This window comes from Tachypleus tridentatus, chromosome 12, assembly GCF_004210375.1.
Source record: "Tachypleus tridentatus isolate NWPU-2018 chromosome 12, ASM421037v1, whole genome shotgun sequence".
Taxonomy (NCBI): Eukaryota; Metazoa; Arthropoda; class Merostomata; order Xiphosura; family Limulidae; genus Tachypleus; species Tachypleus tridentatus.
Window position 1 is genome coordinate 112,999,893 of NC_134836.1, and position 16,576 is coordinate 113,016,468.

The 16,576-nt window shown below is 35.3% G+C and overlaps 1 protein-coding gene across 1 annotated transcript; it reads left to right on the forward strand.

Annotated features, from left to right (window-relative positions):
* The first annotated feature begins 247 nt into the window (after positions 1 to 247).
* On the forward strand, positions 248 to 16,319 carry LOC143234369 (diuretic hormone receptor-like). The gene is made up of 9 exons (XM_076471678.1): positions 248 to 342; positions 5,549 to 5,675; positions 8,332 to 8,482; positions 9,764 to 9,848; positions 11,325 to 11,391; positions 12,010 to 12,095; positions 12,395 to 12,527; positions 14,319 to 14,360; positions 15,187 to 16,319. Exons 2-9 carry the CDS (start codon positions 5,643 to 5,645, stop codon positions 15,448 to 15,450), a joined length of 861 nt encoding a protein of 286 aa, XP_076327793.1. The 5' UTR covers positions 248 to 342; positions 5,549 to 5,642; the 3' UTR covers positions 15,451 to 16,319.
* Positions 16,320 to 16,576: the final 257 nt, after the last annotated feature.

A 16,576-nucleotide genomic window follows, 5' to 3' on the forward strand; every position in this document is an offset into this window, starting at 1 on the left:
TGTTGCCGGTTTAAAATTCTGAGAGTCAAAATATTCACTTGCACATATATTTATCAACCTATCAATCTGTTTATGTGTCTGTTTATTTTACAGGTTCTATGTGATATTCACTCGCGTACCCAAGATATCTACCTATTAGTTTGTTTATCTATCTGTTTATATTACAGGTTCTATGTGATATTCACTCGCGTACCCAAGATATCTACCTAATAGTTTGTTTATCTATCTGTTTATTGTACAGGTTCTATGGGATGTAAAGGAAGCCACCACTATCTACTTCATTGGTTATGGTGTTTCTCTAGTTGCCCTCTTCATTGCCCTCTGGATCTTTCTATACTTCAAGTAAGATGCGATTTCTGCAGTTTCCGTTCACTTGTCAAGATAAGATTGCGATGGCCAACTTTTCAACACTTTAGAGAACCTTTGACGATAAAATATTTTGCTTCACTGTTTTTTTTTGTTTTTTTGTTGTTTTTTTGTTTTTTGTTTTTTTTTTGCCACGCGATGTTTTTAGAAACACTTGAAATTTAATACATGGAAATGTACGAGAAGCTTGAAACTCAACAAAATGAGGCTCGAAATCTCAAAAATCTATAAGATTATTATTAACCCTCAAACTGTCGACTTGTTTTTATACCGTTCTTTACCGGTAGGGTCCTTATGTTGCGTCATATTAAGTGAGACTGTGTTTCTGTTCGTCTGAACGTTTAGTGTAAAAGGACTGAGTCAGAAATTGAGAAAAATCATTTATTTCTTTTGTAAGTGCAGTTCTTTGTGAGATTACGTGCAATATTTACATTAGTTTTGTTTGTTTTCTTGTGTATGATTCGTGAGTTATTGGCGACAAACAAATTCATGTACTCAAAAACAATACTGGTGGTTAAATATTTTAGAAGAATATGTGGAGCCCATGTGAACTTCCACGTAAATAATTCTAGAATTAAAAAGTTCTGATTAATAAAGAAACGTTTTTGTTGTTTTTAAATTTGCTATAGATTTTTTTTTCCATTCATCATCTGTGATTGGAATAAAACAAACGAAAAGCATAAATAATAAAAATAGATTAAATTCATTTTAGGCTTAGCAGTAGATTACAAATTTTAGGCTTAGCAGTAGACTTCAAGTAAAATAATATTCTTTTCACTGTCAAACTGAATTTAGCCTTAACAGTAAATTGCAAGTAAAATAATATTGTTGACACCGTTGTACAATATCAGGAATAACGTGAAAAAAGTAGTACAATAAATGTGAAATTGTTTCACAAACCAACTAGTGATATAATGGGTAACCGTACCCGTTTTATATAATGCTGTAAACCAATTTTTGATACCCATTCTGTTGCTTTGTGCTAAACTACAAACAAACAATCTCACTACGTAAAGAAAAATTCTGTAAATCTGTAACTGCCACTTATGGGGAGTTGTTATAGTTCAAAGTATTTTTTAAAGCTACAATAATGAAAACTGTATTATGTAACTATCAACGCTAACTTCAAAGTAACAGCTCATAAAATTACTGCGTTAGCTTCGGCCTCATTGCCATGTATGTACATTTTCATCAGTGTTTTCAAAACCACTTGAAATACATCACACGGAACCAACAGACACATTATAAAAATTAATTTTCAGCTCAAAAACTCTAGAAGTAAAAACGATTTCGTCTTTTCTCATTAAACCTTCTAAAATGTGACGTTATCACATTTTGCCGTAATCTCTGAGGGCGAATTATAAGAATTTAATTTTCTGCAAAAAAAAAAAAGAGAAATGGAGGTCACTCGTTCTGTTTAATGCAGAAGTTATTAGTCTTGAAAATACAAATTTTTAAAAATTAATTATTTCTTTTAGCACGAAAAACATGAAACTAGAGAACTTGTGAGGAGGAATATAAGGAATATTTTATTTTATATTACATTCTAGCTACGATTTATAAGAAAATTTTCTTTGTTTTTATACCGTATTAGGTTGTTTCTTGAATTAAGCACATAGATACAAAATGCGCTATCTTTGATCTACCCACCACGGGTATCGAAACCCGGTTTCTAGCGTTGTAAATCCACAGACATACCGCTGAGCCACTTGTATTAGACTGCGATTAGTGAGATTGTTTGTGTTATATGTTCTAAGTTCTCTGTCACTAAAGTGATAAACAGCCAGTTAACACCACCCCCAGTCAGCATTTGTTAGGCTAGACTGAATAGTGAGACATGGCTGTGATTTTTATAACGCACACACGAACCATTGTGTGTGTGTGTGTGTTGTAACGGGTCTCCAACTAGGGAAACTTCAGCTCCACTGAGCCACATTCGGACATATAATTAGTGAAAATACAAGCACTGCAATAATGGTGAAAATGATATCCTAGTGGTCTTCTCTGTCTTAAGTTCCTGTATCTATAAAAAAAATACAATAGTAGCTACGTCTGCTCTGTTGTCTCTCCACGAAACTACTTCGTAAGGTGTAGATGGATCTTCACCAAAATTGGTATCAAAGCTCCTTAGCTCCTTGCGGGGTGTGGAAGGTAATACAAATATTCAGTTTAGCTGCCTTAGTAGACATTTGTTGCCACTTTTTTGCCCCCCTATCAATGGATCTTTATCAAATTCGGTTCGACGGTTTGTTGGGGCCGTGCGCATAGGTTCGTTTAGATTGGCAGTTTCACATTTTGTGTTTTGCAGTTTTATGGAAGTGTTTTTTCTTTTCAATTACGTATAAGGAACACAACCTCCCATGCCCTAAGATAATCTTTCATTAATCATGAATTTACATAACTTAATTCAAGGGACGGATACTACAACTAGTTATTTATAAACAGTGTACTCAGACTCTTCTTTACGTTTGATCGAGAACACGCCTCTCGAGTAGAATATATACAGTATCATGATTATCTGATACTGGGAAAGAGTATACATTAGTATTACCAACGTTTATTCTTAATCCGAGGGCCGCGGGTTCGAATCCCCGTCACACCAAACATGCTCGCCCTTTCAGCCGTGAGGGCGTTATAATGTACGGTCAATCCCTCTATTCGTTGGGAAAAGAGTAGCCCAAGAGTTGGTGGTGGATGGTGATGACTAGCTGCCTTCCCTCTAGTCTTATACTGCTAAAATAGGGACGACTAGCGCAGATAACCCTCGAGTAGCTTTGCACGAATTTTTAAAACAAACAAACTTTTCAAAACAGACATGGACAGGTGGTTAAGGCACTCGACTCGTAATCCGAGGGTCGCGGGTTCGAGTCCCCATTACACCAAAGATGTTCGTCCTTTTAGCCGTGGGGGCGTTATAATGTTACGGTCAATCCCACTATTCTTTGGTAAAAGAGTAGCTCCAGAGTTAGCAGTGGGTGGTGATGACAAGCTGCCTTCCCTCTAGTCTTATACTGCTAAATTAGGGACGACTAGCGTAGATAGTCCTCGTGTAGCTTTCCGCGAAATTAAAAAAAGAACGATTTACGTTTATAGTGACTATATTATAGTAGATAAACAGGGATACAGTTGTGTGAACGAAACGTGGAAAGCAAAGTAAAGTCACGTTCGCAACAGGTTTAACTTTTAGCACTAAAACAAAAGAACAGATACACGTTTTATAAGAAAGTGTTATATAACTGTTAGATTAATGGTCATGAACGTTTTATTACACACTGTATTGAAGTGTTAAGTGTGTTAGTACATCTGGTGGCTATGAAACAAACAAACATCCGATAAGTTGGATAGGTGTCGCTGATTACATTTTAATATTTAAATATGTTTAGTTTGTTGTGAATTTCGAGAAAAACTACGCGGGAGACATCTGCACTAGCTTTCAATAATTGATCAGTGTAAGACTAGAGTGAAGGCAGCTAGTCATCACCATCCATAGCCAAATCCTGTGCTACTCTTTTGCAAGCTAATAATGAAATGTGCCACCATCAACAACTCTCAGCTGAGATGGCGAGTATATTTGGTGACGGTGCTAGAGCCCGCAACCAGGAGATTGTTATTTGAATATCTTACTCGAGAGCTATCTGCGCTATATTAGCAATGATAAATTAGGGGCGAGACAGCTAGTCAACACCGCCCAACGTCAACTCTTGGGCTACTCTTTTACCAACGAATAGTAGGATTGGTTTTTACATTATAATGCTCCCATGGCTCAAAGATCGAGCGCGTTCGGCGACAGGGATTTGAACCCGCATATTATAAGTCGAGTGCCCTAACCACCAGGCCATGGAAGAACGAACACTGTACTCAAAAAGGTTTGTTGAATCAGTGACGAAATATAACAACAACCGATTTTTTTTTCTCTATCTTTTTCTGGTCCATCTACTAATCATCTGTGATTTATAATAAACCCTAACCACTAAGCAAAGTTTCTGCCAAATTCTATTTTGAAAATTGCAGTTAAGTCTGGTTTGGTTTGCTTTAAATTTCGCGCAAAGTTACATGATGGCTATATGCGCTAGCCGTCCCTAATTTAGCAGTGTAAGACTAGAGGGAAGGCAGCTAGTCATTACCACCCACCACCAACTCTTGCGCAATTTTTTTACCAACGAATAGTGGGATTGACCGTCACATTATAACGCCTCCACAGCTAAAAGGGCAAGTGTGTTTGGTGCGACGGGGATTTGAACCCGCGACCCTTAGATTACGATTCGAGCGCCTTAACCACCTGGCCATACCAGGCCCAGTTAATTATGACCAGAGTTTAATTTCAGCTGGGTTACCAAATGAGGACCTTTTATGAGAAGAAAGGGCAGCTCATAAAACGTCCATTACAAAATTAGTGACAACTATATGAAGAAGAAGCGTAGAATCAACAGTAAACATGATTTTCCAGTAACAACCCAGCTACGTTGTATTAGAAATTAAGATTTAATGTGTAATATTTTGAACTCTAATGACATCTAACCTGAGGTTGGGCAACCAGTCAGAAGTGCTCACCGCCTATGAGGCTGCTTTTCAACCGAGCAGAAGGATTGGGTGTTATTTACACTGATCCTAAAACTGAAAGTGTAGAGGATATTCATCGCGATATTTTGGGCTCGGACCTTGGACCTTATGATCCACAGCCCACTGTGCTAGTTATTTAACCACTTTTGGTCTATATTAAGTTCTGAATTTAACTCTAGTTGAAGTTAAAGAAAAAATGCAGCAAGGTTTAAATATTCCTTGACAATTTCTGATTACATGTATTTAATGCTGTTTCTGATCGTATATCTTAATTAAGTCTCAATATTCAAAAGTCCACTATAGTATACCTTTTTGTACTCTATATTATTAATTGGTTGAAATCTCATGTGAAATGTTGTATAGAAACCTTACACACATGCATCATCAAAAAATGAGTTTCTTTTTGTGATTATTTGAAACCTCCTTTCCAAAGAATTCCCCTAGGGGACAGCAGTTACAACACCAAAGTCCGAGGTTCGATTCTCTGGTGTGGACACAAAAGATAGCTCAGTATAACTTTGTTCTAAAACAAGCAAATATACATTTGTAAAATAAATATTTTAAAGTATGAACACTTATTTTCAGTTCGTACTTAACGAGTTCTAAACACTTATCTCTTCAGAGATCTGAGATGTTTGCGGAACACCATCCATACTCATCTGATAGTGACCTATATACTTATCTATCTGACCTGGATCATCACTGCTTCTCTGCAGATGGGACATTCTCCCTCGATACTAGCGACAGAGGTCAGTACCTTCAGTTAAACCTGACTATCAATGTTAATAAATAAATGACTACTTACTATAAGTCAGTAGTTTCGTCAATACTGACTAAAGTGTAGCAAGAGCTTTGTTAAGCGATTATCGTCATCAAGTAACAAGTACTTACTACATTGACCAGTTTCACCATTATGAAACGAAAGGTCAATCAGTACTTACTACACTGACCAGTTTCACCATTATGAAATGAAAGGTCAATCAGTACTTACTACATTGACCATTTCCACCATTATGAAACGAAAGGTCAATCAGTACTTACTACATTGACCAGTTTCACCATTATGTAATGAAAGGTCAATCAGTACTTACTACATTGACCAGTTTTACCATTATGAAATGAAAGGTCAATCAGTACTTACTACACTGACCAGTTTCACCATTATGTAATGAAAGGACAATCAGTACTTACTACGCTGACCAGTTTCACCATTATGAAATGAAAGGTCAATGACGTTAATATTTACTACACTGACCAGTTTCACCATTATGAAATGAAAGGTCAATGACGTTAATATTTACTACACTGACCAGTTTCACCATTATGAAATGAAAGGTCAATGACGTTAATATTTACTACACTGACCAGTTTCACCATTATGAAAAATGAAAGGTCAATGACGTTAATATTTACTACACTGACCAGTTTCACCATTATGAAATGAAAGGTCAATGACGTTAATATTTACTACACTGACCAGTTTCACCATTATGAAATGAAAGGTCAATGACGTTAATATTTACTACACTGACCAGTTTCACCATTATGAAAAATGAAAGATCAATGACGTTAATATTTACTACACTGACCAGTTTCACCATTATGAAATGAAAGGTCAATGACGTTAATATTTACTACACTGACCAGTTTCACCATTATGAAATGAAAGGTCAATGACGTTAATATTTACTACACTGACCAGTTTCACCATTATGAAAAATGAAAGGTCAATGACGTTAATATTTACTACACTGACCAGTTTCACCATTATGAAAAATGAAAGGTCAATGACGTTAATATTTACTACACTGACCAGTTTCACCATTATGAAATGAAAGGTCAATGACGTTAATATTTACTACACTGACCAGTTTCACCATTATGAAATGAAAGGTCAATGACGTTAATATTTACTACACTGACCAGTTTCACCATTATGAAAAATGAAAGATCAATGACGTTAATATTTACTACACTGACCAGTTTCACCATTATGAAATGAAAGGTCAATGACGTTAATATTTACTACACTGACCAGTTTCACCATTATGAAATGAAAGGTCAACGACGTTAATATTTACCACACTGACCAGTTTCATCAATATGAAGAAAAAGTCACTGGCATCGGAACTTACTACGCTGACCATTTTCAACATTATGTAATGAAAGGTCAGTCAGTACTTACTACACTGACCAGTTTCACCATTATGAAATGAAAGGTCAACGACGTTAATATTTACCACACTGACCAGCTTCCTCAATATGAAGTGAAAAGTCACTGGCATCGGAACTTACTACGCTGACCATTTTCAACATTATGTAATGAAATATCAGTCAGTACTCACTACACTGACCAGTTTCGCCACTATGATATAAAAGGGCAATAACAACAGTACTTATTACACTGAGAAATTTCACCAGGATGGAATGAATGGTCAGTAATGCTATCACTTACTCCGTTCACCAACTATTCCAGTATAGAAAGAAAAATGAGCAACTTTAGTTACAGCTTTACTGACTTGTTCCATTAATATTAAACTGGCATAAATTAGTGCTAGTAATATGTATACTGACCAATCCTCAGTATTAATATATCATACTTACCGATCCAGTCAATATTAAAAAGTCGATAAACCTTTAAACCGGAACTAAGTTAGTAGAATCTGAAAGTCTGAAAGTTTACAAAATGATGAAACTTCTTACAAACACCATTCAGTGGTCAGATATGGTCAGTTGTAAAGTGTATTATATTGAGTTTCCGGTAACATTCTAAATATTTGAGGTGTTTTGTAAGGGCTCAAAGTGATATGTTTTAAAATATGTGATGGTAAGCAGGAGATTTTAATTTATAAGAACTAGTGACCGTATAAAGGAAATCTAGTCAGCACCTACTCTTAATCAAATAAAGAGTTTGTCTGCCGCAATTATAACAACTCGTAGCTGAAAAGTTCCTGGCTCCCAACTGTGTTGAAATAAACAAATATTAATTTCGTTTTCTGTTCTGAGAATTTTTTAATCGAGAGCTCAAGTAATAATTTTTAACGTTCTAAATTATCGTTGAATATAAAAACATAAAAAGATAGAAAGGTTATAATTTATTAATAAAACCTGTACTGTCCAATTAGTGCATTTATTTTTAGTTCGACACTTTCTGTAATTTTTAAATTCTTTCATTTCATATCTGAATAGGTGGCTTTCATTCTGACAATGTTTTAAATTCATATTTTTTAATATTGTTATCCGTTTATTTTTTTATATTATACCTGCGTAAACTTTAGAAACTGGTTGGGGTAAATGAACTGATATGTATTGTTGTCATGGAAATACTGTTATAATGACCATTATAATACATGATATAATGCTAATATAGATTTTGTTGAACTTTTGCATCCCGTGTCTGAGTAGGCGGCTTGCATTCTAACGATATTCCTGACGTATCTAATGGGGACAAACTTCTTCTGGATGTTTGTGGAAGGCCTCTACCTCTACATCCTGGTTGTCAAGACCTTTTCAATTGAATCGATTAAATTCCACGTGTATGCTACAATTGGTTGGGGTAGGTGAACTGGTATCATGTATGATAGTGTTGTTATATACGTCTGGTTGGGGTAAAATCACTTGGTACTGTATTGTTATCAGGTATGATAATATTGTTGTCATGTGTGGAACATGACTATCATAAATGGGAAAAGTAAAGATTTCAATGGAAAGTATGAATCGTTGGTTATTCGTAGAATTGTTATGAAAAGTATTGGAAACAAAATAAATACTGTAATAAAAAGTACACAAACAAGTGAAGTGATAATAGTTGGATAGATTTTAAAACAAGTTTCAATTCCTACTTTGGTTGAAAAATTTGGACTCCTTCGTTTAGCGATACGGATCATTTTGCAATGTAGTAAGATATGAGAGATTTGGGGCAACATAGTTAAACAGTAAGGGGTAGTAGATGTTAAATTATATTTGTATCGTTTGGGTTAGTAATTGTTTTAATGTAACTTGCAAGAAGAATTCCGATAACAGAGAAAATGAAACATAGCCGTAAATGTTACATGTTTAACTAGAGGTTGAAACTCGTTTTAAGATTGGTTTAACTAATATTACTTTACTTGTTTTTTTATGTATATGTATAAATTATATACTTTACCTTTAGAAACTGTCGCGTGTCTATCCATCGATATATAGCGCTCTCTGTTGAGTTGAAAATATATTTAGGTACGTGCATGATATGTTTACTATTTGTAAAAAAATCTGTATATATTTATCAGAATATCAAAAGTGGATACCCATAAATCAAGTAAGCTGTAAAAATTTTGTAGCAATAATTCGAACCGTCTAGAGTTTAACCGCGCTGACGTGATCAGGTAGGTAATAAATGTAAAAGTTGCTGGTTTAGAAATATTTGGATTGTTGTACCGGAAACATTTTTAGTGTATTATTAGTATATCTGCTCATAATATATCGTAATAAATACTTTAAATGGTCGATTTTACACTTAATAATTGAATAAGATAATTTTTCGTTTCTGGGCTCGTGAATTATTTGGGATCCTTGCCAATCCCTCCTTTTGAGTACTACTGTACCTAATATTATATCATAATATTATTATATTGTATGACAATGAATTTTTCTCATCTAACATACGTTCTCTAAGTTAGCTTTGAGTCTCTTTTGCACTTTACATTTCCAATCTGTGACATGAGTTTCATTGTTTGAAACATGATTCATCTAATTATTGACTGAGACCAAAATTATTACCAATTTTTGATTACTGCTGTAGTTTTAAACAGCGTTTTTACGGTTCTTCAAATATGTTGTCCATAATGTATCATTTTAGGTCTCCCTGCACTTCTAATCTTGATTTGGGCACCTGTAAAAGCCTACTTCTCGCCCATGACGAGTGGCATCTTTTTACACCAAGGGTAATTTTTTCTTAGTATACTATTTTAAGTACAGTGGATTTCTAAACGTTACGTGATTTCGATAAAGTATTTTTTAATTTGTTCAATTTGTAATTGAAAAGTATCTTTCCGTATGGTATGTAATTACATGGGAATTTGCCCATATATTTCTGAGCTCAAACCAACTCAAATAATATAATACGTAAGAATTTCTTAATAGATGGTTTGCACAACAGATGTCTCTTATATCAAAAGTTTGTTTTTATAAGCTCTGATTCCTTAATTTAAGGTAACAGGACCTACCACTAGTTACCGTTACCATTAATTTGATAATTGCATAATTAACTTCTCACTACAACATCTACCGAAGGTGACAGAGGTTATGTTTTCACCTTTGTGTGTAGGTGGACAGACGATATGTTTTCATCCTTGTCTGCAGGTGGACAGAGTTTATGTTTTCGTCCTTATGTGCAGATGGCCAGAGGTTATATTTTTATCCTTGTGTGTAGATGGCCAGAGGTTATGTTTTCATCCTTGTGTGTAGGTGGACAGAGGTTATGTTTTCATCCTTGTCTGCAGGTGGACAGAGGTTATGTTTTCATCCTTGTGTGTAGGTGGACATAGGTTATGTTTTCATCCTTGTGTGTAGGTGGACAGAGGTTATGTTTTCATCCTTGTGTGTAGGTGGACAGAGGTTATGTTTTCATCCTTGTGTGTAGGTGGACAGAGGTTATGTTTTCATTCTTGTGTGTAGGTGGACAGAGGTTATGTTTTCACCTTTGTCTGTAGGTAGATAAAGGTTATGTTTTCATCCTTGTGTGTAGGTGGACAGAGGTTATATTTTCATTATTGGGTGTAGGTGGACAGAAGTTATGTTTTCACCTTTGTTTATGTTTATGTGTTTGTTTGTCAGCAAGATTTATCGAAAATGGCTGAATGGATTTGGATGAAAGTTGGTATGCGTTTTGAATATAACCAAATTTAGGAGTTTTAATTTTTGGAGAGTCGCGGTCAGAGGTTAAGGTAACGAAAATTAACATGGGGACTGAATTTCTACAATATTTTTGCTCTATAACTCAGTTATAAAATGATTGGGTATTTGATAAATATATGTAGAAAATTATTTCTCATTATTCTGCCAAAAATGGACCATGTCCGTTTATAATGACTGGCATACGGATACGTTTTCGAACTTTTTTTTATCAGCCGAATACACGATCAACACTGCGTGGAGGAGGTATGCGCCCTACTGAGTGCCCCCCCCCTCTGGTTTACTTTACATTATGCATAAACCAAAATTTTCCACAACATATCTTTCTACATTCTGGTCTCCTTAAAAGAGTTTGAGAAATATTTAAGTAATTCTAGAATAAGCACCTCGTTAATGAATTATTGAACGCCTTCAATTCAAGACGATAGAGAAAATCATAATGTTCCCATTGTCTTTACTAATCATGTCTTTCAGAGCTTGAGATGAATATTTTTTTTCTTTTACAGATGCCCTTGGCAAAGTAAAGATAATTACGATTATGTATTCATTGTTCCCGTCATTGGAATTCTTCTGGTAAGTTACATAAAAACAAATGTCATTACGATGGAAACACTTGATCATTTTATTAAAACAAATGATTCAAATACAATTGAACATCTACTACCCCTTATTATTTTGTTGCGTTGCCCCAAATATCTTCTTGTATTACTGTATTGCCTCGAATTCCTCATTGTTTTACTGTATTGCCCCAAATCCCTTATATTTTAATATATTGCTATATACTTCTTACTGTTTTACTATGTTGTCCCAAATATCTTATTATTTACTCTATTAACCCAAATCTCCTGTTGTTTTACTGTATTGCCCCAAATCCATTATATTTTAATATATTGCTATATACTTCTTACCGTTTTACTATATTGCCCTAAATGTCTTATTATTTTACTCTATTGACCCAAATCTCCAGTTGTTTTGCTGTATTCCTTGTTTTTTTGCTATATTGCCCCAAACTCTTTATAGTGCTCCTGTTTACCACAGATCTCTTGTTGTTTACTGTACTACCTAAAAAAGAAAGACGCTTGTCACCACACGTGTTTATTTTTGTATGGAAAATGAGAGAACAAATATATTTTTGCATCTAAGTGTATTTAAATATACATTTGAGGTGTGCTTTTGATTATATATACACAGGTGAACATCTTTTTCTTGACTCGAATCATGTGGGTTCTCATTACCAAACTGAGAGCAGCCACGACTTTTGAACATAAACAGTACAGGTGAGATTGGGCCTCAAATCATGTTAACGTATCTTGCAACTCAGGTTAAAACAGCTGAGACTTGTTAGGATTTTATAAAACGAGATCAAACAGACAAATCGGTAGTTTCGTAAATGTGTAATAATGAGCTTCGAACTATTTTCTACAGCGAATCTTTTATTCACGTCGTGAATCTCTTGTTGTCGAATTTTTTTTAAACACTGGAAAAACATCTAAAAACAGTGTTCTTAAGCAGTTAATTGTAGATTAAAGTGTTACACGGTTACAGAAAAAAAAATAATTTATTTCTTCATAAACAGAAAAGCAGCGAAAGCCCTGCTGGTACTGATTCCTCTACTTGGTGTCACGTATATCCTCGTGATTGTAACACCCAATCACAGAACAGCACAAGTTGTATTTACCTATTTACAAGCTACTCTACTCTCGACCCAGGTGTGTATCAATCATTTTGATTTTACTGTTCGTTTAATTCAACTAATTACTTACAAAAGCATATTTCTGTGGCACCAATGTTAATTTTTTGAGAAATTGCATCTTTTAAAAGTTAAACATGAATTTTTTTTATTCGCCCTTCTAGTTGTTTGTTTTTTTTTTGACAATCGTCATATGTACGATACCACGTGTATCACGAGACAAATCTTTGGGCGCACAACACCTTACACACTTCGTCAGTTAAGGTATTCCATTATATAAACATAACTATTTATGCTTGAAATAAATTTGCTTTGAATAACGTTTATAGTAGTTAAGGCACTAGACTCCTAATCTGAGGGTTGCGGGTTTGAATCCCCGTCACACCAAACATACTCGCCCTTTCAGCCGTGAGGGCGTTATAATATGATGGTCGACCTCAACTTTCGTTAATAAAAGAGTAGCCCAAGAGTTGGCGATGTGTGATGATGACTAGCTGCCTTCCCTCTAGTCTTACACTGCTAAATTAGGGACGGCTAGCGCAGATAGCCCTCGGGTAGCTTTAAGCGAAATTCAAAACAAACCAAACCAATAACGTCTATGTGGAACATTTTGGTTTCATAATCGAGCAACCCTTACGGGTTTAGTATACATGTAAACATTTCTTTGACACTACTTTATTTATTGGGAGTCTGTTTAGACTAGTTATGTGTATTCCATATCATAGTCGAACCAGAAGGTTTCTGTTTATCTTCATCTTTTTATACTAATCAGCAAAAAACGAAAATCCCAGTTTTCAAGTATTGTACAAAAGAGATCAGATGATCAAATCAGTGCGTTTGCCAAAAATGATCTTCTCAGTGGCGCATCTCATAAAACAAATTCACGTATCATGTTGTGAGATATATGAGTTTGATGGTAAATATCAAAGTTGAAATAATTGGTAACAGTAACTGACTGTCCTGTTGGCATCAGTTACATGTACTGGAGCTCCAGTTATCTCTGTCACAGAACCCAGCGAACTGCGCTTTTTTGTTTGTTTGGTTTTGGAGGCCCCGCTAGTACAGCGGTATGTCTACGGATTTACAAGCAGATAGCCCGATGTGGCTTTGCTTTAAGAAAACACCCTTGTTTTGGAATTTCGCGCAAAGCTATACGAGGGCTATCTGCGCTATCCGTCCCTAATTTAGTAGTGTAAGCCTAGAGGGAAAGCAGCTAGTCATCACCGTCCACCACCAACTCTTGCACTACTCTTTCACCACCGAATAGTAGTATTGACTGTCACATTATAACTCTCCCACGGCTGAAAGGGTGAGCATGTTTAGTGTGACGGGGATTCGAACCCGCGACCCTTAGAAAACGAGTCAAGCACCTTAACCACCTAACCATGCCGGATCTGCACTTTTCTTATACCACTTCTACAAACATTTACAGGGTAGTCTCAGTGTTTTCTCGTGTTTTTCTGTTCTTTATGACGTCATTTGAAAAAAAAATTGATTCAAAATCTATTTGTTAAAATGTGGCTACACCACTGTTCGAGAGTGGCACCATGTTTTACATTTATTCCAAAGTAAATATTCTCTGATTGAGTTACTGTTTACAGTGCTTTGAAACAGAAGAAAAACCACGTAGTCTGTTATGAACTTATGATAAGGTTGCTATATATTGTTTTTCCACACACACAAATCTTGGTGTTTGGAACTAATCAAGTTAGTCAGTTTTGTGTGCTAGCGATAACTTAAATACACGTTTAGAAACACTGTTTCTCGTGCGTGAAATGAAAAGTTTATATCATAGAATTTTGTTTTACAGGGTCTTATCGTAGCCATTCTGTACTGCTTCTTAAACGGGGAGGTAAGTGTATGAAACATGACTTGTTACGTCACTGCTGAGAGGTAAGTGTATGAAACATGACTTGTTACGTCACTGCTGAGAGGTTTAGTGTATGAAACATGACTTGTTACGTCACTGCTGAGAGGTAAGTGTATGAAACATGACTTGTTACGTTACTGCTGAGAGGTTTAGTGTATGAAACATGACTTGTTACGTCACTGCTGAGAGGTAAGTGTATGAAACATGACTTGTTACGTTACTGCTGAGAGGTTTAGTGTATGAAACATGACTTGTTACGTCACTGCTGAGAGGTAAGTGTATGAAACATGACTTGTTACGTTACTGCTGAGAGGTTTAGTGTATGAAACATGACTTGTTACGTCACTGCTGAGAGGTAAGTGTATGAAACATGACTTGTTACGTCACTGCTGAGAGGTAAGTGTATGAAACATGACTTGTTACGTCACTGCTGAGAGGTTTAGTGTATGAAACATGACTTGTTACGTCACTGCTGAGAGGTAAGTGTATGAAACATGACTTGTTACGTTACTGCTGAGAGGTTTAGTGTATGAAACATGACTTGTTACGTCACTGCTGAGAGGTAAGTGTATGAAACATGACTTGTTACGTCACTGGTGAGAGGTAAATGTATGAAACACATGTTGCTACATGACTACGGAAGTGCAGTGTACGGACTATTATTTCCCTAACTACAATATATGTATGATATGTATTGTTATACATAGACATTCTGGTCAAACGTATTGTAATCTTTCCTTGAGTAATTTAGTTTGAATAAATTTTCATGTGGCTTATATTAAGTCAAATGTTGTTGTTTTTTTTTCAGGTAAGAAATTCGCTACGTCACCACATGGAACGTTGGAAAATGGTTCGTACACTAGGTGGCGCTCCTCGCCATTGCGTAAATTACCGACCATCCCAACATGGCGATGTTCTACACACCTACACCAGCAGAACTCCTGATGGCAGAGGAAGTTGCGTCAGTTTCAGTACGTCAACGTCTTTCATTAGCGGTAACAATCAAAACATACACAATAAACACGTGGAGACAACGTTCACATTGCTTCCCATAAAACACAACGTCCTTTGAACAGAAGTTGTTTTGAAACAGGATGAAGTTTGTGCCGTGTCGAAAAACGTTATTCTAAAAAAAAAAAAAAAAAAGGAGAACATTATCGATATCTGCAACACTTAATATCTTTTAGGTAGGGTCAGAGTGAATTATATCTTACACTTTTTTATTATTTTTATTGGATTTAATTCTGTGTACCAGAAACACCACTAAGCGTGGAGCATGCGTATACCGGATTCAATTTTATTACTCATCAGAACCTTTACCAGCCTACCCTCAAATTGAAATTCTTTTACGCATGATTATAGTAAATTACTCTATGAGACCGTGGGCGTGGTCAAATAAATCAGTCGAAGGGGTTTGCCCTCCAGAGTTAAAAATGATGTAATTAGATCTCAAACCGGTCAAGAGATGGCGGAGCTATGAGCTAAAAGTCTGTACTTAAAACAGAACCGTTTTATGAGCCATTATACCGCATCTGGTAAATACAGATTTTTTTTTAGAGCGACTTCCCGACATGCAGTAATTGTGAATGTGGAAGCTGTATATAAATCAACAGAGTAGATCCAAATGGAAGTTGTATCGAAAGTACGTAACGTTAATAAGCGTTGATCAAAAGTAAATATTTTGTTTTAAACTATGTGTGAAGTCAAACATAACTTGTACTATTTAGGATCAAACTCACAACCAGAAACACTTTCATATTATGTTCACAAAGGATGTATGTTAGCTATCTTGTTGTTGTAAACATACGTTTGTACTCCTAGTGTTTATTAGCAAACTTAACTAAATGAATGTTGTGCTTTGTGGGCTATTGAAGTAATATGTCCTTTTAACCTTTTATTCATCCTATAAATATATATCGTTATACAGTATTTCGTTGAATATAGGTAAAGCTTATTGAACAATATTTGTATAATTAATAAACATGTTTTGTCTTTTCATGGATACTACGAGTCTCTCTTTCTGTTTATTTAACTACTTTATTTTGGAGATACATTTCTTGCCACACACATAGAATTTCCTTCAACAGACCTAAGGATCCTGTAAACAGAATTTTCTTTTATAAACCTATGGATTCTGTACACTGAATTTCCTTTAACAAACCTATGAATTTTGTAAATAGAATTTCTTTTATAAACCT

Excerpts from the sequence above, each read along its gene's own strand:
- LOC143234369 (XM_076471678.1), top strand. The coding sequence starts at position 5,643 with ATGGGACATTCTCCCTCGATACTAGCGACAGAG. Across the intron at positions 11,392-12,009 it reads CCGTCATTGGAATTCTTCTG|GTGAACATCTTTTTCTTGAC; the intron begins GTAAGTTACATA and ends ATATATACACAG. Across the intron at positions 12,096-12,394 it reads TTTGAACATAAACAGTACAG|AAAAGCAGCGAAAGCCCTGC; the intron begins GTGAGATTGGGC and ends CTTCATAAACAG.